Source organism: Dendrobates tinctorius, unplaced genomic scaffold, assembly GCF_039654945.1.
Source record: "Dendrobates tinctorius isolate UK_male_01 unplaced genomic scaffold, ASM3965494v1 ptg000265l, whole genome shotgun sequence".
Lineage (NCBI taxonomy): Eukaryota > Metazoa > Chordata > Amphibia > Anura > Dendrobatidae > Dendrobates > Dendrobates tinctorius.
This window is the reverse complement of record NW_027361932.1, coordinates 5,824,783-5,848,509: the sequence shown is the minus strand read 5'-3', so window position 1 is coordinate 5,848,509 and position 23,727 is coordinate 5,824,783. Positions and strand designations below refer to the sequence as shown.

General features: G+C 46.4%; 1 protein-coding gene across 4 annotated transcripts in view; it reads right to left on the bottom strand.

Annotated features, from left to right (window-relative positions):
* ANKLE2 (ankyrin repeat and LEM domain containing 2) overlaps positions 1 to 23,727 on the bottom strand; it is a 155,190-nt gene that overhangs the window by 5,647 nt on the left and 125,816 nt on the right. For all 4 annotated transcript variants that reach the window (XM_073559035.1, XM_073559034.1, XM_073559033.1 and 1 more), the window contains one exon: positions 3 to 134. In XM_073559035.1, coding sequence (XP_073415136.1) covers positions 3 to 134 — 132 coding nt within the window. The remainder of the gene's footprint in view (positions 1 to 2; positions 135 to 23,727) is intronic.

The following is a 23,727-nucleotide window of genomic DNA, read 5'->3' as shown; positions in this document are numbered from 1 at the left end:
ACCTTTGTCGTTCTGAATTTGAGTAATACAATACTGATTTCATCCATTTGGAGATACTGGGGAATTTCTGTGCATCAATTTCCACATTTTGTATAGCTGATAGCACATCATTATCTAACTTGCTTGGCTCTTTCCTGGGGAAAAAAAAAAAAAAAAGAATTACCGTAGCCAAGACAGATCTGAACCTATTGTAAGATGACATTAAAGCTCCAGACAATATGGCTTTATGTGAATCACAATCTTTAACCCTTTTACTCGTAAAAAAGGAGGTTTGCATATTAAGGACCAGGCCAATTTTTACAATTCTGACAAAAGTCACTTTATGAGGTAATAAATCTGGAACGCTTCAACAAATCCCACTGATTCGGAGAATCTTTTTGAGTGACATGTTGTACTTCATGATAGTGGTAACATTTTTTCGATAAGACTTATTTGTGAAACACGGGTATTACATACCTGGTAATGTGTTTTTTCATGACACATGACGGCACCACGAGAGAGGGGATCCGCCCCACAAGGACAGGAAACCTTCAAGATAAAAGGGGCGGCTCCTCTCTCCGCATCAGTTGTTTTACAGAGCACGAGAGGAACTCCGCAGGTTAGTGGACACATAAATAATACATATTTTATACTGCTAAATTTCCAACACCAAGGGAGTGTATAATACTAACAAAACACCCAACTAATGACGTGATCAAATAGGGCGGGAATATAAGGGTGCCGTCATGTGTCATGAAAAAACACATTACCAGGTATGTAATACCCGTGTTTTTCCATTCTACATGACGGCACCACGAGAGAGTTACAGAGATTTGTATTCTCTTTAGGGGGGGATCACTGCCTGTAACACTCTTCTCCCAAATGTGAGATCAGAGGCAGCAGATAGGTCTAATCTGTAATGTCTGAAAAAGGTAGATGGAGAGGACCAAGTGGCCGCCTTACAGATTTGGTCGATGGAGGCGTCCGCTCTCTCCGCCCAGGACGTTGCCATGGCCCTCGTGGAGTGGGCTTTTAGGCCCTCTGGAATAGCCCTGCCTGCACTACTATATGCTAGTATGATGGCCTTTCTCACCCATCTAGCTATAGTTTGCTTAGAGGCTTTAAGGCCTTTCCTTGCCCCCTGATATGAGACAAATAAGGCCCTCTGTTTCCTTCATGGTTTTGTCACCTCTAAATACTGTAGGATACATCTCCTAACGTCTAAGCAATGTAATCTCTCTTCCTTTTTGTTACCGGGGTTAGGACAAAAGGATGGCAAGATTATTTCCTGAGCTCTGTGGAATTTCGACACTACCTTAGGGAGGTATGCTGGATCTAATCTTAACACGACTCTATCGTCCATAACCTGAGTGTATGGCGGGTCTGCTGATAGTGCGTGTAAGTCCCCAACCCTACGTGCCGATGTGAGTGCCACTAACAAGGCTGTTTTTAACGTTAACACTTTATCTGATGTTGCGTTTATTGGTTCAAATGGGCTTTCCGTTAGAGATGATAGGACTAAATTTAGATCCCAGGGAGGAGGTTTAGGAGATGGGACAGAGTCAGCTCTAGTACAGGCCCGGATAAATCTGGCGACCCATCTATCGTTTGCCAGGTCATAGTTGAATAATGCTGCCAGGGCTGAGACGTGTACTTTCAGGGTGCTGACCGCTAAACCCAAGTCTAAACCCCTTTGTAGAAACTCTAGCACTGCCCTCACAGGTACTTCCCCCTCCTGTATTGGGCCTGAGGTGGACAAAAATTTTCTCCATATTCTCCCGTATATTTTTGTAGTCACTGGCTTTCTGCTACTGATTAGGGTGGCAATCAACCTTGCTGAAAAACCTTTCTTCTCTAACAGTGACCTTTCAAATTCCAGGCTGTCAAATGCAGCCTGGAATTCGGAGGGTGATTGAAGGGACCCTGTGTTAGGAGGTCGTGGTCCTCTGGGAGCACCCATGGGTCTGTCACTGACATCACTCTTAGCCAATAGAACCACGGCCTTTTTGGCCAAAAGGGAGCTATCATAATTACTCTGGCTTGGTCCTCCCTGATCTTCTTCAGGACTAATGGAATGAGGCATATCGGAGGGAAGGCGTACAGGAGACCTGATGACCATTTTATCCTGAAGGCGTCTACCGCCAGTGGCATGTCTGCTGGCCTTAGGGAGCAGAATTTTTGAACTTTTCTGTTGGTTTTTGAGGCGAAGAGATCTATTATGGGTTTTCCCCACCTCTGCACAATTTGTTGAAAAATGGACTCTTTTAGGCACCATTCGCCTTGCTTTAAGCGGTTTCTGCTCAGAAAGTCCGCCTTCAGGTTGTCCACGCCTCGGATATGCAGGGCCGATAATGAGAGAAACTGATGTTCCGCCAGAGTCAGGATTCTTCTTGCTATTTCCATTAATGCCCGAGAACGGGTGCCCCCCTGATGGTTCACGTATGCAACTGCTGTACGATTGTCCGATAGGACTTTCACATGTTGTCCTCTCAGGTGCGTCAGCAATCCTTCCAGCGCTCTTTCGATGGCTAGTAGCTCCCACTCGTTTGAGGATAGATCTTTTTCCTCCTGAGCCCAAGGATCTTGGAGCCATAGGGTGTCTAGATGGGCTCCCCAGCCCCAGGGACTGGCATCTGTCGTGACTACTCTGGAGGCTGTATATGTCCAGGGTACACCCCTCGGAGAGGACTCTATCTGTAACCACCATCTTAGTGACTGGAGTACAGGATCTGGGATGGTGAGCTTCTGTTCTAACTGCCCTTGAAGCGTCAGATCACTTTGTAACACACACCACTGAAGTTCCCTTGTGTGAAATTGAGCCCATTTTACCGCTGGTATGCAGGAGGTTAGGGACCCCAACACTGACATGGCTTTCCTCAGAGTCATTGTTGGCTTTCCTAATGTTGTCCTGATTAGATTTTTGATTTTCTCTTCTTTCTCCTTTGGGAGGCGACATTCCTGTATTACCGAGTCTATTGTTAGGCCCAAAAAATTCTGGACCATTGTTGGCTCCAACCTGGATTTTTTGAGGTTCAGTTGCCAACCCAGAGTCTGAAGAGTCTCTATCACTATCTTGACTTGTTCCTGACAGTGAGAGAAATCTTTCCCCACTATCAAGAAGTCGTCCAGATATGGTATTACTAGAGCATCTTTTTCTCTGAGATGTGCCGTGACCTCCGCAATTAATTTCGTGAAGACCCGGGGGGCTGTTGCTACCCCAAAGGGCAGAGCCTGGTACTGAAAGTGATGCCACTGAGATTTTATCTGGACTGCCACCCTGAGATATTTGCGGTCTTGCTGCCGGATCGGGACATGATAGTAAGCATCCTTGAGATCCAGGACCGACATGTAACACCGAGGGAGGAGGAGTTTCACTGTAGATCTTATCATCTCCATCTTGAATGATGGGACTACTAGATACTTGTTGAGGCCTTTCAGATTTATAATCGCCCTCCAGGAATCGTCTGGTTTCTTTATCAGAAATAGGGGGGAGTAAAAGCCTTCCTTCTTTTCTTTTTCTGGAACTTCTTCCAGTACGAGTTTTTGTATAAGTGATACCTCCTCTTCCAAACTCTTTTGTCTTTCTTGAGATGATTGTACCGGAGTTTGAATGAATTTTTGTGGTGGCCAGTGGTGGAATTTTAACTCCAGACCTGACCCTACTATCTGTCGGATACAGGTGCTGGATGAGATCCTTTCCCAGGCTGGGAGGAAGTGAGAGCCTTCCCCCCACCTGAGAAGGACCGTCACTGGGCGGGTTTTTTGGCTTCTCTTGGGGGCTTACTGAAATAGAAGCCTCTCCCTCCTCTGTATCGTCTATCAGAATTGTTTGTCACGATCTTTAAATTGTTGTCTTCTGAATTTTCGGCCCCTCTGAAAGGAGCGCCGAAAGGCTTGAAATGGTTGTTTCGGAAAATTCTTTTTTGTATCACTCGCTTTTTCCAACACTTCATCCAATGCCGGACCGAATAAGAAATTTCCTTCACATGGTAGAGAGCAAAGTTTCATTTTTGCCTGAGTGTCCCCCGGCCAGCATTTGAGCCATACCGCACGCCGTCCTACATTGGTTAAGGCTGCTGACTTTGACGCTAGCCTGGCCGAATCTGCTGACGCCTCTGCGAGAAAGTTTGCCGCCGCTCTAATAGCCGGTAATGCTTCCAGAATCGTCTCTCTGGGAACTCCTTGTTCTAATTGATCCTCCAAGTTGTCTGTCCATATCTTCAGGGACCTAGCCACACAAGTGGCTGCGATGGCGGGTCTTAGTACCCCAGCCGAGGTTTCCCAGGCTGCCTTAAGGCAATTGTCCGCCTTCCGGTCCAGCGGTTCTTTTAGAAACCCCAGGTCCTCAAAGGGTAGGGAAGATTTTCTGGCGACCTTTGATATCGCTACATCAATTTTGGGGGCCCTATCCCAGGATGAGGATGCCTCTTCCTCAAAGGGCTATCTCCTCTTCAGGGAATTCGTTATCTGGGACTTCCTTTCTGGTTTTTCCCATTCGCGTTTTATGAGTGCTTTCAGTTGCTCATTAACAGGGAAGGTCTTACGTTTTTTCTTTTGCAGTCCACTGAACATGAGTTCTTGGGCTGTCTTTTTTGCTCGCTCTTCTACTAGCCCCATGGTAGATCTAACTGCTTTAATGAGTTCATCCGTAGTTTCTACTGGGAACGTATCTTCCCCGTCCGAGCTACTTCCTGAATACTGCGTCTTATTTGAGTCGTCCTCTGACCCTGTAGAGTCTTGTTGAGAGACCCGTGAGGGGCTTGATCTCCTAGTTTTCCTCTCTGTATCTACAGATTATAATGCTCTTACTGACTTGGAAACTTCTGTCTGAATTATGGACCTCAGACTATCCGAAAATGAGGGTGTCTCCTCCGCTATGGTCTTGTTAATGCACTCCTGGCATAACTTTTTGTTCCAGGCTGCTTCTACGGGACTTTTACATAAAGCACACTCTTTATTTTTAGACTTTCCTCTACATTTCTTAGGGACCTCCTATACTCCACCCCGCCAATGTATGTAAGAGGAGGAGGAGAGGGAAGAGAGGAGAAAAGAGAAAGAGAACAGACATTAGATTACTGGACTTTCTCGAAGTTCACTCACCACTCGGGCGCTTCACAGAACGGGTACCGGATCTGGAGGCTGACTGGTCCTTTCACTGTCTCCCAACGAGACTATGGACCCCTCTTTCCTGCGGTGACGATCCGCCCGTGCGCTGCCCGAGTGGCTCACACTACTGCTGCGGCGTGTCTTTGCTTTCTCCTCTGAGCACGACCGCCTCTCCTTTGCTTCCTGGCGCGGTTGCACATGCTCTGGCGAAGGGCTCTCCATTATGCTGCCTATGGCTGCGAGTAGTCACCTCCAACTCAAAATTGGTGCTGTGACGCCTGCTCGCCTTTTCTGGCGATCTTAAATAGCACCTCTTTTTTTTTTTTTTGGACCACCTGGTCCCGCACCTGCCCCGCTAGTGTGTGTGGACGCGCGCGCGCACGTGCGTGCCCCATGCCTCTGCGTGCCCCCCCGGGACCGTGCACACCTTCTGCCTCTCGCAGGCCCCGCGGCGTCGCTCTACTTCCGGGTCGCACGCAACCACTTCCGGTTCATCGGCCGTCATGCGCGCTCCCAACGCGCGCGCCTCCCGATGCGGCCATACGAACCTGGGCCGGGTGAGCGCCTGGGCCCTACTTGCTTCGGGGCCCCCAGACACCCCTTACCTGCCCGATGGCCTGGCCACCACTGACTGCAGGTATACCTTTCCTTTTCGCTGCGGGGTCCGGTGTCTGGTCTTCAACAGGGAGGGTACACTGTCTGTGGCCTCCGAGGAGCCTTTTTCTCTGCCCGGGCACCGATGTGTCTCCTGGGCTGCATGGCCACTGTATGTCGACAGGGAGGGAACACTGCAAGTGGCCTCCCTGGACCTTCTTTGTGTGCTGTCATCTTGGAGGGTCCACCGCCAAGGTACCCCGCTTCGCCTGGACATCTGCCCTACCGGCTGTGGCCATGCCTTCGCTCAGGGGGGACATAGGCATATATGGCCCCCGAGGCGACTACCGGTACCCGGCGTCGGGTGTAGCAAATCCATGCCTGCCATTAATCACCCGACCCGGGTCCAGGCATCCTCTTCTTTCTTCAAAATCTTCAAGAGGCTTTCATCTTGAGGGTTCCCCGTCGAGGACAGGAAACCAACTGATGCGGAGAGAGGAGCCGCCCCTTTTATCTTGAAGGTTTCCTGTCCTCGTGGGGCGGATCCCCTCTCTCGTGGTGCCGTCATGTAGAATGGAAAAAAAACGCAAATTTGGTGAAAACTTTAAATTTTTCCAACTTTTAATTTTCATGCCCTTAAATCAGAGATAATATAGGTCACACAAAATAGGTAATAAAATTTCCCTCACGTCTACTTTACATCAGCACAATTTTAGAACCAATTTTTTTTTTGTTAGGGAGTAATAAGGGTTAAAAGTTTTCATTTTTCCAACAAATTTTTTTTTTTTTTTTTGGGGGGGGAAGACCACATCATATTTGAAGTCACTTTGATCGGCCTATATGATAGAAGATACCCAAAAGGGGCACCATTCTAAAAACAGCACACCTCAAGGTGCTCAAAACCACTTTCATTAAGTTTATTAACCCTTCAGGTGCTTCACAGGAATTTTTGGAATGTGGAAAAAAAAAAATGAACATTTAATTTTTTCACAAAAAAATTACTTCTGATACAATTTTTTTTTAGTTTGACAAGGGTAACCAAAAAAAACTGGAAATCAAAATTTGTTGGGTAATCTCTCCAGAGCATGCAGATACCCAAAATGAGGCAGAAAACCACTGTTTGGGCACACAGCAGAGCTTAGAAGGGAGGGAATGCAATTTGACTTTTTGAAAGCAAAATTTGCTGGAATAATTGACGGATAACATGTCACGTTTGGAGAGCTTCTGATGTGCCTTAAACAGTGAAAATTCCCCACGAGACACCATTTTGGAAAGTAGATCCCTCTGGGAACTGATGTAGAGGTGTGGTGAGCACAATGAACGCTCAGGTGCTTCACAGAAGCTTATAACATTGACAAGTGGAAAATAAATCACATTTTCGCCACAAATATATGTTTTAGCCCAAAATGTTGCATTTTCATAAGGGTAACAGGAGAAACTGCACCATACAATTTGTTGTGCAATTTCTCTCGAGTACGCAGACACTCCATATGTGGGGGAATACTACCTTTGAGGCACAGCGCAAAGCTCAGAAGGGAAGAGGCACCATACTGGAGTTCAGATTTTGCTGGAATGGTTTCACAGGGTGTCATGTCACACTGGCAGAGCTCCTGAGGTGCAAGAACAGAAAATCCCTATATGTGAACTCATTTTACAAGTATACGCCCCAATGAATTCATCTAGGGGTGCAATGATCATATTGACACCACATGTGCCTCACAGAAATTTATACCACTTAGCGGTGAAGAAAGAATAAATTACCTTACCACTAAAATGTTGTTTTAGCCCTGCATTTTTAATTTTTCTAAGGGCTAATTGGAAGTATTTTTTTTTACAATAAACTGAGGTCCATTTTTTCCTGAATGCGCCAATACTCTACATGTAATAGGGAAATATTTATCAGGCACAGTGCAAAGCTCAGAATTTTACAGTTATGGTTTGCAGGTGCCATGACCCACTGGGAGAGTCCATGAGGTGCCAACACAGCAAAAACCCCCCATAAGTGAATTAATTAAGAGGTATAGTTTGTAAAATGGGGTATTCTAGGGGTGCAGTGATCATATTGACATAACGGGTGTGTCACAGAATTTTATACCACTGGGCAGTGAAGACAAAATAATTTTTACCATTAAAATTTTGTTTTAGCCCCAGATTTTACATTTTCACACAAGTGGGTAAAAATGGCACCAAAATTTGTCCCACAATTTCTACTGAACGTGGCAATATGTCATATGTGGCTCTACACTATTACTTAGCCATACGGAGAGACTCTGGAGGAATGGAGCACTATTTGCCTCCTGGAGTGGAGATTTTCCTAGAACAGTTTGGGTACTATACAGAGAGCCTCCAATTGCTAGAAGAGCGAGCAGAATCCCCCAAGTGACCCCAATTTGGAAATTATACCCCTTGGGGAATTTATCTTCAGGTATAGTGACGATTTTGACTCCATGGGTATTTTCCAGAAACTAGCACCAATGAAATATCTAAAGGGCTGTCACATTGTAGAAGGATCAACTTTATTCTCATTTGCACAAGGAAAGTCTAGAAACAATGGGATGAAACTGAATGGGAGGAGACACAGATTAGATATTAGAAAAAACTTTTTGACAGTTAGAGTGATCAATGAGTGGAACAGGCTGCCACGAGAAGTGGTGAGTTCTCCTTCAATGGAAGTCTTCAAACAGAGGCTGGACAGACATCTGACTGGGATGATTTAGCGAATCCTGCTTTGAGCAGGGGGTTGGACCAGATGGCCCAGGAGGTCCCTTCCAACTCTACGATTCTATGAATGTTGCAGAGTGAAAATTGCAAATTGCTGTTGTATTGACCAGTACGCTTTAGTGACCAGTACAGGCTTCTGGAGGCATGTACCTGCAAGTTAGGCGGGATCTCATCGCTTCAGAAATGTCAAACGTGTACGCTATATGCGGTTTAGGTACACTGTGGGGCTCAGAAGGGAGGGGGGGGGTGTATTTGGATTTGGGAGAGAAGTTGCCAAATTTCTTTTGGTGGGCGAGGAGCCATTTCACTTTTCCAGAGCCTTTGTACTACATTTTACATAACGTTTGGCATCACATTTATCTGGCCCTCTACAGTGACCACTTACTTTGGTGTTTCCATCTAAATCTCCGAGTGACGCAATTTAGATGAAACCCCAGAGTGATCAATTCACTATAATGAGGCAGCAGAGTTACTCTAGACTCTGGCTTCTGTTCAGCGGTGCATTTTCAGATGTGCACAAAACTGTGGCTGACGGCACTTTTATGTAATCCTAAAAAGATGGACACTGCCGGATCACAGATCAGACAGCGTCCACAGTGCCTCCATCTGACTCATTATAGGGAATCTTCCTCCAAGAGTTCCGTCTGAATCACTCATTTCAGAGATTTACATGGAAACCCAGATTGAAGCGCTCAGCGCAGAATGCAGGATTACTGTGCGCCTAGCATTACTGTGATCTTTGGGAAGCAGAATAAAAAAAAAACAAAACAAAAAAAAACAAATAACAGGCATGTGAACAATTGGTTTTATTTATTGTTTTTGCAGCTCCTTGTGCAGTATAAGTGATTAGGCGATTTTATTCTTGGGATTGGTGCGATTACTGCCATAGCAGATTTATATTGGGTCTTTATCTTTGGCTGCTCTCACACGCTAAAAGACGCTTTTTATTGCAAAAAAATAGTTTTTGCATCACCATATTTTTCCATATTATGGCCCACAGAGTCATGTGAGGGCTTGTTTTTTGCAGGACGAGTTGACTTTTATTTGTACCATTTTTGGCACGTAACATTTTTTGATCACTTTCTATTCATATTTTTGGGAGGCAGAATGAACAGAAACAAGCAATTCAGGATTTTTTGGTTTGGGTATTAAACCGTTCTGTGTGTGGTACAATTACAGTGATACCACACATTTATGTTTTTTTTTGTTTTGGCGCTTTTACACTATTTTTTGCATCGCTTTATTCTGAGAGCTATAGCTTTTTACGCCGATGGAGCTGTATGACAGCTTGTTTTTTTGCAAGACAAGATGATGTTTTCAGTGGTACCATGCTTATTTATATCCGTCTTTTTGATCACGTTTTATTTCACTTTTTGGCGGTATGCCAAGAAAAAAAAAGGCAAAAAACAATGCTTTATTTTTTATGGTGTTCACTAAAGGGGTTAAGTAGTGGGACAGTTTTATAGGTTGGGTTGTTGTGGACGCGGTGACACCAAATGTGTACTTTTATTGTTTTTTTTTCATACAAATATTTATGGATTCAATATTTTGATTATTTTAGACTTTAAAAAAAAATAATTATGATCTTTTTTACTTCGTCTCACTATGGGACTATAATTTTTTGCAGGCCGATTGCTTGTATAGTATTTGGATGCAGCAGCGGATGTGTTTTACCAACTGTCAGCTCTGCGCTGACAGAGAAAGTTGCTGATCAAGCACTGCGCATGATCAAGCAACTTTCCTAGCTCTGGTGACTCGGACATCGTCATGACGACATTTGGTCACCATGGCAACGATCGGTACCCCAGAGAGTCTCCAATCCAAGGGCAGAGGGGTTGTCATCTCTCAGCCAGCTCCCGTAATTCTGTGTTCGATCACAGCATTTAGAGGGTTAAAATGCCAGGAGCGGTGTGTGACCGCTTCTAGCTCTTAGTGTTGGGTGTCAGCTGTCAGAATCAGTTGACATACAGCGGTGATCGCCAACGCACAGCCCGTGTGCGATCGCGATGATGTAATAATCCAAAGGGATATCCCAAACAGGGAACCTGTCTCTGAGGTTTAAATAGCTTCTACCGTAAGTATGGAACACTATTCCAAAAACAATAGTATGTACAGCACTTTGAGGTAATTCAGTGTACTTTTCATCCTTTTAGCCTCTTTACTCATTCCTCTGCAATTTTGGTCTCTTTACATTCTGTAGCAGTTTGTCCCATGTGACCAGAGAGCAGCTGCATCTCCCATAAGTGTAGTGTAATATGCTTCTGTTCCTCATCTCCCAACCCTAACCTGTAGAGAAAATAGTCCCTGACATACAGCCTCAGTGATCCCACCCATGTATAACTGGGATGGGAAGACTAGCTATCAAGGTTTCCACCCTTACTTGTTACAGCTACCAAAAATACCTCAATTTCTCCCATCATTACTATATAGTAGTGTTTCCCAGCTTCAGTGCTCAAGAGCCACCACCAAATCATGTTTTTAGGATTTCCTTAATATTGCGCAGGTGAAAAGTCCATCACCAGTGCAATATGAAGGAAATCCTGAAAACATGATTTGTTGGTGGCTCTTGAAGACTAGAATTGAAGAACACTGCCATATAGTATCGGCCTCTTCACTGTTAGATCACTGTAAGACTACGGCCACAGATAAGTATTTATTTAGTCAGTATTTCACATCAGTATTTGTAAGCCAAAACCCGGAGTGGGTCAAACATGCAGAATTGGTGCACTTGTTTTTATTATACCTTGTCATCCGATTGTTCCTCTCCTGGTTTTGGCTTAAGGGCCTGTCACACTTAGCGATATCGCTAGCAATATCGCTATAACGTCACTGGTTTAAGTGACATAGCGAAATTGCTAGCGATATCGCTATGTCTGATACTTACCTCCGACCGCTCCCCCGCTGGTTATCGCTGATCACGCGAGAACGGCCTGGACCGTGGACGTGGGCGGAAGGACATCAGGATCGCCTCGTCTGACAGGTAAGTAGCGACCCCCGACCCCTGCTATGTCGCTGGTGAGATCTGCCTGTGTGGCAGCTCACTAGCAACCACTTAGCGATGTACCAGCGATCCTGACCGCGTCATATCGCTGGTCGGGATCACTGGTGCATCGCTAAGTGACAGTACCTTTACAAATGCTGAGAAAAAATACTGAACAAATACTGATAGTGTGGCCGTAGCCTAATGTATATATTTTTGTGACAGAGCAGCAAAGCCAACAAGCATATCTTTCAGCACACCACTGAATGAATAAGGTCAACAAACATTCTGAAAAAAGGAGGAACAGAGGAAAACAAGCCAGCACTTGCATATTTTTTTTTTTTTGTAAGATGTCTGTAGTGTGTGTGTGTGTGTGTGTATATATTATATCTACAACACACATTAAAAGGGGGAAAAAAACAGTACAAAGGATGTATATTGCAAATATGCAAATACACTTTTAACATACACAGAACATTGCTTTGAAGGAACATATTTAGTGTTAGTATTTTTATTTTTAAATGAGTTCTCCAGAATTAGCACAACCCCTTCTCATGTTTGTCCCCAATAAAATAAAAAAACACTCATTCCCCTCCCATGATGTTCCAGCAGTGTCGGCATTCGCAGTCCTAGCACTCACATGCTGTTATGACACATGAGCCCAGTGTCCAATTAGCGCTAGCGTCACTCTCCTCTCATTTGGACGTATAAGTAATCAAAAGGCAGTGGGCGCTGCGGCTGGTTGCTCACTTCCTCTTGATTTTGTATAAGTCTGAAGGAGGGGAGAGAGATGCTAGCACTGATTGGGCGCCGGGCTCATGTGTTATATATAACAGCATGCGAGCGCTGGGACTGCGAGTCCCGAAACTGCAGAAACGGGAGAGGAGTACGAGTGTTATTTTATTGGGGCCAAACATGGGAAATGAGAAGGGTTTGTCCAAGTAGTGGACATTAACTGCATTAACTCCTTCAGTGAGGTCATCTGGAAGCAGGGTCTGCAATCCATATCTATTCTCTCCTGAGCAATCTTCTAAGCTGATTTAGGATAACAGCAGAGTTCAGGCAAGAAGACTGCAAGAGTGATCGACCTACGGATGATTTTATATTAACTGACTGGTGGTAGTTTAGACAGGTCACTCAGGCTGTGTGCACTTATTGGTCTCTGTAGACTGTCTTATTCGCACAGTACTGAGCTGCTGCAAAAGGCTTAAAAATAATTTCACCCAAGAAAAAAAACAAAAAACAGACAATATTCAAAGAATGAGCGTTTTCCCCAATTCATCAGGTGATTAGCAGTCTGCTTACACTGATCGAAAAACAGGGATTTTTGTGTACTCACTGTAATATCCTTTTCTCAGAGCCACTCCTTGGGGGAACAGCACCATGGGTGTATGTTGCTGTCACTCAGAGGCTGTCAATAAGTGAATACAAAAGAGATTAGCTCCTCCTTTGCAGTATACACTCTCACACTGGCTCTAGCTGAACCAGTTTAGTGATAAAGCAGTAGGAGATCATAAACATTAAAGAAGGGTACAACATGTCACACTAAGAGCGCAAACAAAAGCAGTCAGGCGAACAGGGTGGGTGCTGTGCCCCCCAATGAGTGGCTCGGAGAAAAGGGATTTTATGGAGAGTACACAAAAATCCCTGTTCCTCCTTTTCCTCATTAAGGGACACAGAACCATGGCACATCCTAAAGCAGTCCCTGGGTGGGGAACCGGTATAGTAGATCATACCCCACGTACCAACTGCCTAGAGATGAGCTACTGCAGCCTGAAAGATTCGTCTGCCCAGGTCCGCATCTGTGGAAGACTGGGTGTGAATATTGTAGTGTTTAGAGAATGTATGTAGGCTGGACCAAGTTGAAGCTTTGCAAATTTGCTCCTCCGATGCCTGGTGTCGAATGGCCCAAGACGCACCTACCGAGTGGAGTGTGCCTTAATCTCTGCTGGGATAGGCTTGCCCTTGATACGGTAGGACTCCTGAAAAAGGCCGAACAAATCCACCTGGCTATTGTGGACTTTTGAGGCGGAGAGTCAATTTTTGTGACGTTCAGGGAGAACGAATAAGGCGTCCGTCTTGCGGAAGGACGCCGTTCGTGAGACGTACCTTCGGAGGGCCCTCACCAGATCCAGAGTGTGAAGAGCCTTCTCGATATGGTGAACTGGTGCCGGACAAAAGGATGGTAGGACAATGTCCTCGTTGAGGTGAAAAGCGGAGACCACCTTTGGCAAGAAGGATGGAGACAGCCTGAGAACTACCTTGTCTTGGTGTAAAATTAGGAAAGGAGCTCAACAAGACAGAGCGGCCATCTCCAAAACTCGCCTGATTGACATCAGCGACAAGAAAGGCGACCTTCCATGAAAGAAGGGTTAATGGGATGTCCTGCAAGGGTTCGAAAGAGATTTCTTGTAGAGCACCAAGGACTAGGTTAAGGTCCCAGGCCTCTAACGGCATTTTATAGGGAGGTACCACATGGGCAGCTCCCTGAATGAAGGTCTTCACTTGCGGCTTGCAAGCGATCCTGCGTTGGAACAAAACAGGTAAGTCGGATATCTGACTCTTGAGGGAGCCAAGCGCTAGGCCCAAGTCCAGGCCGGTTTGAAGGAATTCCAAACTGGTGGGAATGGAAAAGATGAGATGAGGGCACCCGCGGCTTCTGCACCAAGCGAAAAACGCCTTCCAGGTGCGGTGATAGATGCGTACCGATGTAGGCTTTAGAGCGTTTATCATAGTGGAAACTACCTGTTGGGAGAACTCGGCTTGGGTTAGGATGCAGGATTCAATGGCCAAGTCGTTAAACACAGTCCCCCTGAGTTCTGGTGGTAAAGTCGGTCCCTGGGCGAGTAAGTCTGGTTGATTTGGTATTCGCCAGGGAATATTGGCGACGAGCTGCACTAACTCCGCATGCCACGCCCGGCGTGGCCAGTCCAGGGCGATTAGGATCACTGGGATCCCTTCCGCCTTGATCTTCCTGATGTCCCTTGTAAGCAACGGAAGTGGAGGGAACACATACGGAAGGTGGAAGACGCCACGGAAGGACCAGTGCGCCCGCCCCGAAGGCTTCTGGGTCCCGGGAGCGAGCTATGTACTTGGGCACCTTGGCGTTTAATCTTGAAGCCATCAGGTCTACGTCCCGAGTCCCCCAACGATGACAGATGTGTTGGAAGACCGCTGGATGAAGTGCCCACTCACTTGAGGCGAGGCCCTGGCAGCTGAGACAGTCTGCTGCCCAGTTTTCCACGCCCAGGATGTGAACTGCTGAGATGACCGAGTGGTTCTTTTTGGCCCAGTGGAGGATGTGTTCTACCTCGTGCATTGCCGCCATGCTACGGGTGCCCCTTTAATGATTGATGTATGCTACGGCTGTGGTGCTGTCTGATTGTATGCGGATGGGACTGCCCGCCAGGAGGTGATGGAACCAACGCAAGGACAATCGGATCGCTCGAATTTCCAGGACGTTGATTGTTAGACGTGACTCTCGTGGTGACCAGCGTCCTTGGGCCGTGTGGTGACGAAAGAGCTCCCCAGTCGAGAAGACTGGCATCGGTGGTGACTACCAGTCAGTGAACCAGCAGAAAGGATTTTTTCCTTGGTGAAGGAAGACCATAACGTCCACCACCTGAGTGTCTGCTTGACCCGCGGGAACAAGCGGCACAGCTGGTCGAGGGAGAACGGGTTCTTGTCTCAGGTTGTTAGAAGTGCGTGTTGTAGAGAATGGAAGTGAAGCCGGGCGAATGGAACAGCTTCCATAGATGCCACCATCTTGCCCAGGACTGCCATGCAGAACTGGATGGATTGAGGATATGGGCGACAGAGTGTCTGGTCTCCCTGTTAAATGGCTAAGACCTTGTCCCGAGGAAGAATCACCAACCCTCGGGAGGTGTCCAGGGTCATTCCTAAAAAGGATATCTGCTGAGCTGGAACAGGGGAAGACTGGTTTAAATTAATCAACCCGCTGAGACGAGAAAGTGCATCTAAAGTGATACGGACGCACTCCGCGCAGGCTTGGAAGGACGGACCCTTGATTAGAAGGTCGTCTAGATACAACAACACCGCGAGAGTGTAGAATGGCCTTAACTGCAGCCATGACCTTCGTGAACACTCTGGGAGTGGTGGCGAGTCCAAAGAGCAAGGCTGTCAAATGGAAATATTCCTCGCGGATGACAACGCGCAGGAACTTCTGGTGAGAGGGAAGGATTGGAATATGAAGGTAAGCATCCTGGATGTCGATGGATGCTAGGAACTCTCAGTTTTCCATCGAGGCAATAACCGAACGGAGGAACTCCATTTTGAAGTGCTGGACTTTGACGAACTTGTTTAAGAGTTTCAAGTCCAGAATAGGCCACACTGTTCCGTTCCTTTTTTGGCACAACAAATAGGTTCGTGTAGAACCCCTTGAATATTTTGCTTTGTGGAACTAGAATAACGACCCCGTCCTCTTAGCGAGAGGAAAATTCTATTTTGTATCCGGAGGACACCAGGTCCCTGACCCATTCATCGTGAATGACGGAGAGCCAGATGTGACAAAACTGAAGTAGGCGACCGCCTAATCTGCTAATGTCCACTGGACAATGCGACAAGTCATTGAGTAGAGAATCTATGGGACCTGGGTCCCTTAGATCTGGATTGCTTGGGCCGGCATTTCAAGGATGGGTTAGTTTTGTACGAAACCTGGGGACCCTTGTGTCTCCACGAGAAGGGCGTCCTGAGCCAGAAGCAGTGGTTGTACTGGACCCACTGGCATTGGTGCGAAAGGACTGGAAACGTGCTTGTTTTCGGCGGAAGGGGCGTGTAGTATTCTGCTGGGAGAGCGATTTACTCTTCCCTCCTGTGGCGCGGTGATAATCTGATCAAGCTTTTCTCCAAATAACCGACCGGCTTGGTAAGGCAGGGACATTAAAGACTTTGGATGCAGAGTCCGCTCGCCTTTCCCTGAACCACAGCACCCTTCTGAGGCTGATGGCATTTGAGGCTGTAAGTGCGGCACAGTTGGCCGCATCTAAAGAAGCGTGAACTAAATAGTCCTCTGCTAGGGAAATCTGATTGGCTAGATTTACTGCTTCAGGGGGAATGTTATTTTCCTGAATGGTTTTGGACAGGATATTGGCCCAAGAGACTACGGCTTTAGCAACCCACGCTGCAGCAAAAGGAGGGAGACTGATGAACCTGATGCTTCAAAAACTGATTGAGCAAGATTATCTGACGGTCCGTAGGATTTTTAATGGAGTATCCATCTGGCAAGGATAGCAGAGTTTTGAATGCTAGGTGAGATACAGGTGAGTCAACTGGGGGATAGTGAGCCCATTCCTTCCGTAGATCCGATGAAAAGGGATAGCTTGCTTCAAGAGGCTTATGCCCTGTGAAGTGTTTGCAGATTGCTTTCTATGCCACTTAACTATTTCCCGAAACTCGGGATGGTCGGCAAAGGCCCTGTGAGAACCTTTGGTCTTCTTGAATGACAGTGTAATCTGGGGTAGAGAGAGTCGTCATTAACTTTTAGTGTGTGGTTGACAGCCTCAAAGAGGCTATCCACAGTCACTTGATAGTTTGGTGAGTAGAGGTCGAGTGGCTCGTCCAACTCACTCCTGGTCGCTGCAAGCTCCTGGTGAGGGGGAGCGAGAATCGGAGATCACGGATGGCGAGGCACATTTGGGTCCGGGAGAGGTCTGGGTTCGATTTTTAGATGGCCGAGAGGATTTTGACTGAGGGCAGCCCCTACTGGCCGACAGATTCTGTGAGGTAGAGGGACCATCTGATGCAGGCAGATGAAAACACCCACCTGTGGGATTGTGTATGGACTCCATTGCTTTGGCTAGCGAAGCCATGGACTGATAGTGACGAAGCCCACTCAGGGGGGCTAGGTACACTGGGTTCAGTAGCAGCAAATGGCTGCTGAGCGCATTCAGGATCACAGTCACTGCAGAGTGACATACTCTCTCCCTGTAGCAATGCAGTCTGGCAGGTGCTACATGAGGTGAAAAACACTTTTGCCTGATTTTTTGGATGTCTTAGAGAGACAGTATACCTGTGTGTGTCCCTGCTACTACCAAAGTGCTATAACAGGGAGGGTGGATAAGAGTTTCTGGTGAATACTGCAGAGAAGAGGATAGAATAGCCCCGATTCTGTGTTGATGTAGCGCTTACCCAGGTTCTGTGTCCCTGCCGATCGTCCTGACGCTGCGCTCTTCTGTTCACTGGTAGTAATGAATGCAGCCCCGCGGTTTGTAGTTGCGGTCTGCGGAGACCCGGTGGGTGCAGCAAAAGCTGCACGTGTGCTTGAATAAGCCGGGTGAATGGGAACGGCCGCCAGAAATCCAGGAGGCCATGTTGCGATGATGCGCCAGTGTGTGGGCAGAGCTGCGGGCGAGACATAGAGGTGGGTGGAACTATAGGTTTGTGGCCAGGGAGGAAGGAATGGCCGCCGGGAGTAGAGGAAATGATCTCGCGATGAGCGGTAATCTCATGGGCAGAGCCGCTCGCCAGCACAAAGGTCGGCGGAGCTACCACTGCAGCCTGGGTGAAGAAGCCGGGGCCTAAATTTGTAGACACAGGTCGGAGGACGCTGGGATTGCCATGGGGGAGTGCGATACTGGAGCCCTCCTGCGGATACATACCCTGGCCAACACTTAGCCACGGAGACGTTAAGAAGCCGCAGGAGGGGATCGTAGGGCCTGGTTGTCTGCTGCAGGTGAGTTGCTGTAGCATGGACCATGCGGGAAGCCCTCAGTCATCGCTTTGACAGGGAGGTGGAGAGGGACCGTCTGCTTTCTTGCATACACCGCTATATATCAGTGGTGGTGCAATGGGAGCTGCACGGACTTAGGTGAATACCTCTAGACATCCTAGGGGTCCAATCCTCCAGGATGGACAGGGCTGATGGTCCAGCGTGGAGGGCCTGGCTGCAGAAGGGGGTATATGGAGGAGACACTCCATGTTCCCATCTGCTGCTGTTGTGAGGAGAGCGGTGCCCTGAAGGGACCTGTCGCCCCAGGAATAGAGCTCAGGCATAGGTTTGAACGGTGCAGGAGGGGGTACGTGAAGGCGACACTCCACGTTCATGCCTGTTGATGGTTTCGGAAGATAGGATCCCTGAAGGGATCCATTGCCCCTTGTAATGGTTTGAAAAAAATTCAGAATTTTAAAAACTAAAAATGTGGTCTGAATATCAGACCCATGTGCCTCCTACGGACACCAAGCGTAAACTGGTTCAGGTAGAGCCAGTGTGAGGAGGAACTAATCTATTTTGTATTCACTTAGTGTCAGCCTCCTAGTGACAGCAGCATACACCAATGGTTCTGTGTCCCCCAATGAGGCGAAGGAGAAATAAACTTTTATTGGAACGTTTGTTTCTGGATAATTGGCCAATGTATATGCCCACTAAGGTATCGAGTTCATGAACACATATTGTATCAGCCTCTAAACTGAAAACGGACATACTGTACACAGATTGTCTGGATCCCATTAAAATATGCTTTGGCAGATTTACATTGATTACCACACTGGATAGTTTAGACTCCCAACACTGTGAAAGCCAACAGTCATCAATATATGTAAGGCTCTGCCCACTATGTTGGAAAGATTTCCTGAGTAGGTGCTCAATATGAGGCCTCCAATGTAAGCTAAAGTAAAGCCATACAGTGACAAAAATCTAAGTGACCAATATTGGTTAAAAAAAAAAAAGTATACTAAAGGTACTGTCACACTTAGCGATGCACCAGCGATATGACGCGGTCAGGATCGCTGGTGCATCGCTAAGTGGTCGCTAGTGAGCTGCCACACAGGCAGATCTCACCAGCGACATAGCAGCGGTCGGGGGTCGTTACCTGTCAGACGAGGCGATCCTGACGTCCTCCCGCCCGCGTCCACGCATCGCTCGTCGGCGCCACAGGAAGCTGACGACAAGAAACGGTCCAGGACGTTCTCGCGCGATCAGCGGGGGAGGCAAGTATCACACAAAGCAATATCGCTGCTACGTCACAAAAACCATTGACGTTATAGCGATATTGCTGGCGATATCGCTTAGTGTGACAGGCCCTTAAGGGGACTTGGGCCAAATCAAAGCAATGTGCAATTCTATTGTACCACAGAGTTGCAGAGGATAAAATAAAAATAGGAGATAAACGTCACCATTCCATGGTCCAGCACTGCCTCTCTGCTGCTCTTAGCGTTAAGGGCAAGTCACACTAAGAGATATCGCTAGCAATATCGCTATAACTTGTGACGTTATAGCGATAATGCTAGCGATATCTCTGTGTGTGATACTTACCTACGACCGGCTCCCCCGCTGGTTATCGCTGATCGCGCGAGAACGTTCAGGACTGTTTCTCGTCGCCAGCTTCCTGCTGTGACGACGAGCGACATGTGGAGCCGGGCGGGAGAACGCAGGATCGCCTGGTGTGACAGGTAAGTAGCGACCCCCATCCCCAGCGATGTCGCTAGTGAGATCTGCCTATGTGGCAGCTCACTAGCGACCACTTAGCGATGTACCAGCGATCCTGACAGCGTCATATCGCTGGTCGGGATCGCTGGTACATCGCTAAGTGTGACAGTACCCTTAGATGCGGAAAGGTATAGAAAAAAGGTACAAAATTAGAATATCTAAAAGTTAGTTTTAGTTCAATACAAAAAGTCAATCTCATTATATAGAGTAATTACAAACAGTGATTTCAAGTGTTTATCTGTTAATGTTGATGATTATTGCTTACGGCCAATGAAAACCCAAAAGTCATTATCTCAGTAAATTAGATTAACAAAAAAAAAGAAAAAAAAATGTGCAAAGGCTTCCTAAGCTTTTAAAAAGGTCTCCTAGTCTGTTTCAGTAGGCTCCACAAGCATGGGGAAGACTGCTGACTTGACAGATGTCCAGAAGGCAGTCATTGACACACTCCACAAGGAGGGTAAGCCACAAAAGGTCATTGCTAAGAAGCTGGCTCTTCAGAGTGGTGTAACCAAGCATATTAATGGAAAGCTGAGTGGAAGGAAAAAGTGTGGTAGGAAAAGATGAACAAGCAACCGAGATAACCGCAGCCTTGAAAGGATTAAGAAAAGGCCATTAAAAATTTGGGAAAGAGTCACAAGGAGTGGACCGCTGCTGGAGTCATTGCTTCAAGAGCCACCACACACAGACGTATCCAGGATATGGGCTACAAGTGTCGCATTCCTTGTGTCAAGCCACTCATGACCAATAGACAAAGCCAGAAGCGTCTTACCTGGGGCCAAGGAGAAAAAAGAACTGGTCTGTTGCTCAGTGGTCTAAGGTGTTGTTTTCAGATGAAAGTAAATTTTGCATTTCATTTAGACATTAAGGTCCTAGAGTCTGGAGGAAGAGTGGAGAGGCACACAATCCAAGCTGCTTGAGATCTAGTGTTAAGTTTCCACAATCAGTGATGCTTTGTCAAGCCATGTCATCTCCTGGTGTAGGTCCACTGTGTTTTATCAAGACCAAAGTCGGCTCAGTTGTCTACCAGATAACTTTAGAGCACTTCACGCTTCCCTCTGCCAACAAGCGCTTTTTTTGGAGATGGAAATATAATTCTCCAGCAGAACTTGGCACCTGTCCACACTGTCAAAAGTACCAATATCTGGTTTAAAAACAACAGTATCACTGTGCTTGATTGGCCAGCAAACTCACCTGACCTTAACCCTATAGAGAATCTATGGGGTATTGTCAAGAGGAAGATGAGAGAAACCAGACCCAACAATGCAGATGAGCTGAAGGTTGCTATCAAAGCAACCTAAGCTTCCATCACACCTCAGCAGTGCCACAGGCTGATCGCCTCCATGCCACGCCGCACTGATGCAGTAGTTGATGCAAAAGCAGCCCCGAGCAAGTACTGAGTGCATTTACTGAACATACATTTCAGTAGGCCAACATTTCAGATTTTAAAATAATTTTTCAAGCTGGTGTTAAAGTTTTTTTTTGTTTTTTTAAATCAAATAGTTTTTATTGAACAAAATGAGAAGGATAACAATACATACATAGGCATGTATAAATATACCAGCAATATTTCTTCTCTTACATTTTTAGTAATACAAGAAAATCCCCCCTTAGAAACTAAGAAAACCCTCCTCTAACCCTGTCAAGCTTATATGATCCTTGTCCATATAATACAATGCCGCACACACATTTCTATATCCATAATATCCTGTCTTTGATGAGTTCCAGAGAGTCTAAGCCAGGAAAGTCCAACCAAACCCCCATATATCCTCATAGCGATTCATTTTGCCTCTCTTCATATACACACTCCGCTCCATAAGTATCACTAAATTGACTCTGTTCACAAATTCCTTTCTAGTAGGGGGATCTTCATCCAACCACAGTAATGTAATAGCCAAAATGCTATATGTTGCAAGGAAGATTACCGCCAGTCTTCCCCATTCATCGCCACCCTGTCTACATGCCCTAAAGTACACGTCAATGGGTCTAGAGTAATGTTTATTTCCGTCACTCTCTCTATCAAATTAAAGACCACTATCCAGAATGCCTGCAATCGCGGAAAGGACCATAGCATATCGGCCTCATCCATCGTACACCTCGGGCACCTGGAATCCATTCTCAAACCAGCCTTTTTGATCCACAAAGGAGTCCTATATACCCTATGCATGGTGAATAATTATGACACCCTCCCTAGACTCACTTATAGAGATTTTAGGGTCGTATTGAAAGACCGACTCCCATTGAATATCCGATATGTCTCCCAAGTCCGCAATCCACCTAACTTTGGCTGTCAACGGATGTCTGTCCAAAAATGTGTCCAGCAATCCCTTGTAAATAAGTGTTATAAGACCCCTAGTACTCCTCTGTGCCCCAAGTATACTCAAACTGTCTCTCTGTATCATTATCGGTGATCTTCTCCACTGCTTATGAAATGCATGTCGCAGTTGCAGGTACTGGTAGAACATATTGCGTTCCAAAGGCAATTCTTTCTCAAGTTCTTCAAATGTTTTGAACGTCCCACCATCCAACAGCTGCGACACATACCATATACCTATTCTTCTCCACTGTCCAAAATTTTGTAGATTTAGCATTTTGGTTAACCGTGGATCATACCAAATAGATGTGTAACTTGTGTGTATTCCCTTATTCCCCTCCACTGCTTAAGTTTTTTCCACAATTTCTCAAGCAGCGCCAGTGTTGGAAACCTTCTAGAACTCAGCCGAAATCTGCCCGCCTACAAGGAAGCCAACAGTGGACCCTTCCCCACTGAACTAGAAAATTTGTGATACCCCCCCAATTCCCACCATATGTTGACATTGAGACCCAATGTAATATAACCATGGATTGGGTGACAGCCAGGCCTCTGTCATCTTTTGGGCGTTGCAACTCTAGCTTGATACGCGTTCGACCTCCCTTCCATATCAAATCCCGGAAGATGGCATTAATTCTATAAAATCTGTTCTGAGGTAACCAGATCGGTGAATTATGCAGCACATACAAAAGCTGAAGCACGAGTATCATCTTAATTAAGTTCACATGCCCAGCCATTGTCAAGTTTAGCTTCCTCCACGCCGCAATCTTCCGTTTAAACTTACACAATAGTGGAGCCAAATTAAGCCTTTCACAGTCCATAAGATTGTTTGATACCTTAATTCCCAGATATGTAACTTCCTCGACTACCTGTAGTTGAGTTAAACAATCTCTATCAACAGGTGTCCCATGGTCCAGCGGCAGAAGCACCGATTTATCCAAATACGTATCCCAGATACACCGGCATATTCATCAAAGGACAGTCATCACTGCCCACAAAGAACCCCCCACATCCCCCAAAAACAACAGCATGTCGTCGGCATAGAGTGCCACCTTTTCCTCGTGTGTTCCATACTGGAACCCCACTATATTTTTCTCCCGTCTTATTACCGCCACCAGTAGCTCAATTGCTATGGCAAACAGGAGGGGAGGCAGGGGGCACCCCTGCCTCGTACTCCTAAATAAGGAAAATTCCTCAGACAACATTAACTCGCACTCTGGCCTTTGGAGCAGTATACAGAAATTGAACCCACTTAATAAATACTTTCTCAAAACCCATATAGCGCATTGTAGCCCACAAGTACTTCCACTCTACGCTATCAAACGCTATGGCCGCATCTAATGACAGGATCGCTCTATGCCCTACATTGTCCGCCTTCGCCTGAATATTAATAAGGAGTCTCCTCAGATTCGTCGCTGTGGACTTGATCGGCATGAACCCCACCTGATCCTGGTGTATTATAGATGTTATCACTTTACTAAGACGATTAGCCATCATCTTCGCCAACAATTTTACATATGTTGTCAATTGTGAGATCGGGCAATATGAAGCCGGTGCAGTGGGATCTCTACCCTTTTTAGGAAGCACAACAATGAT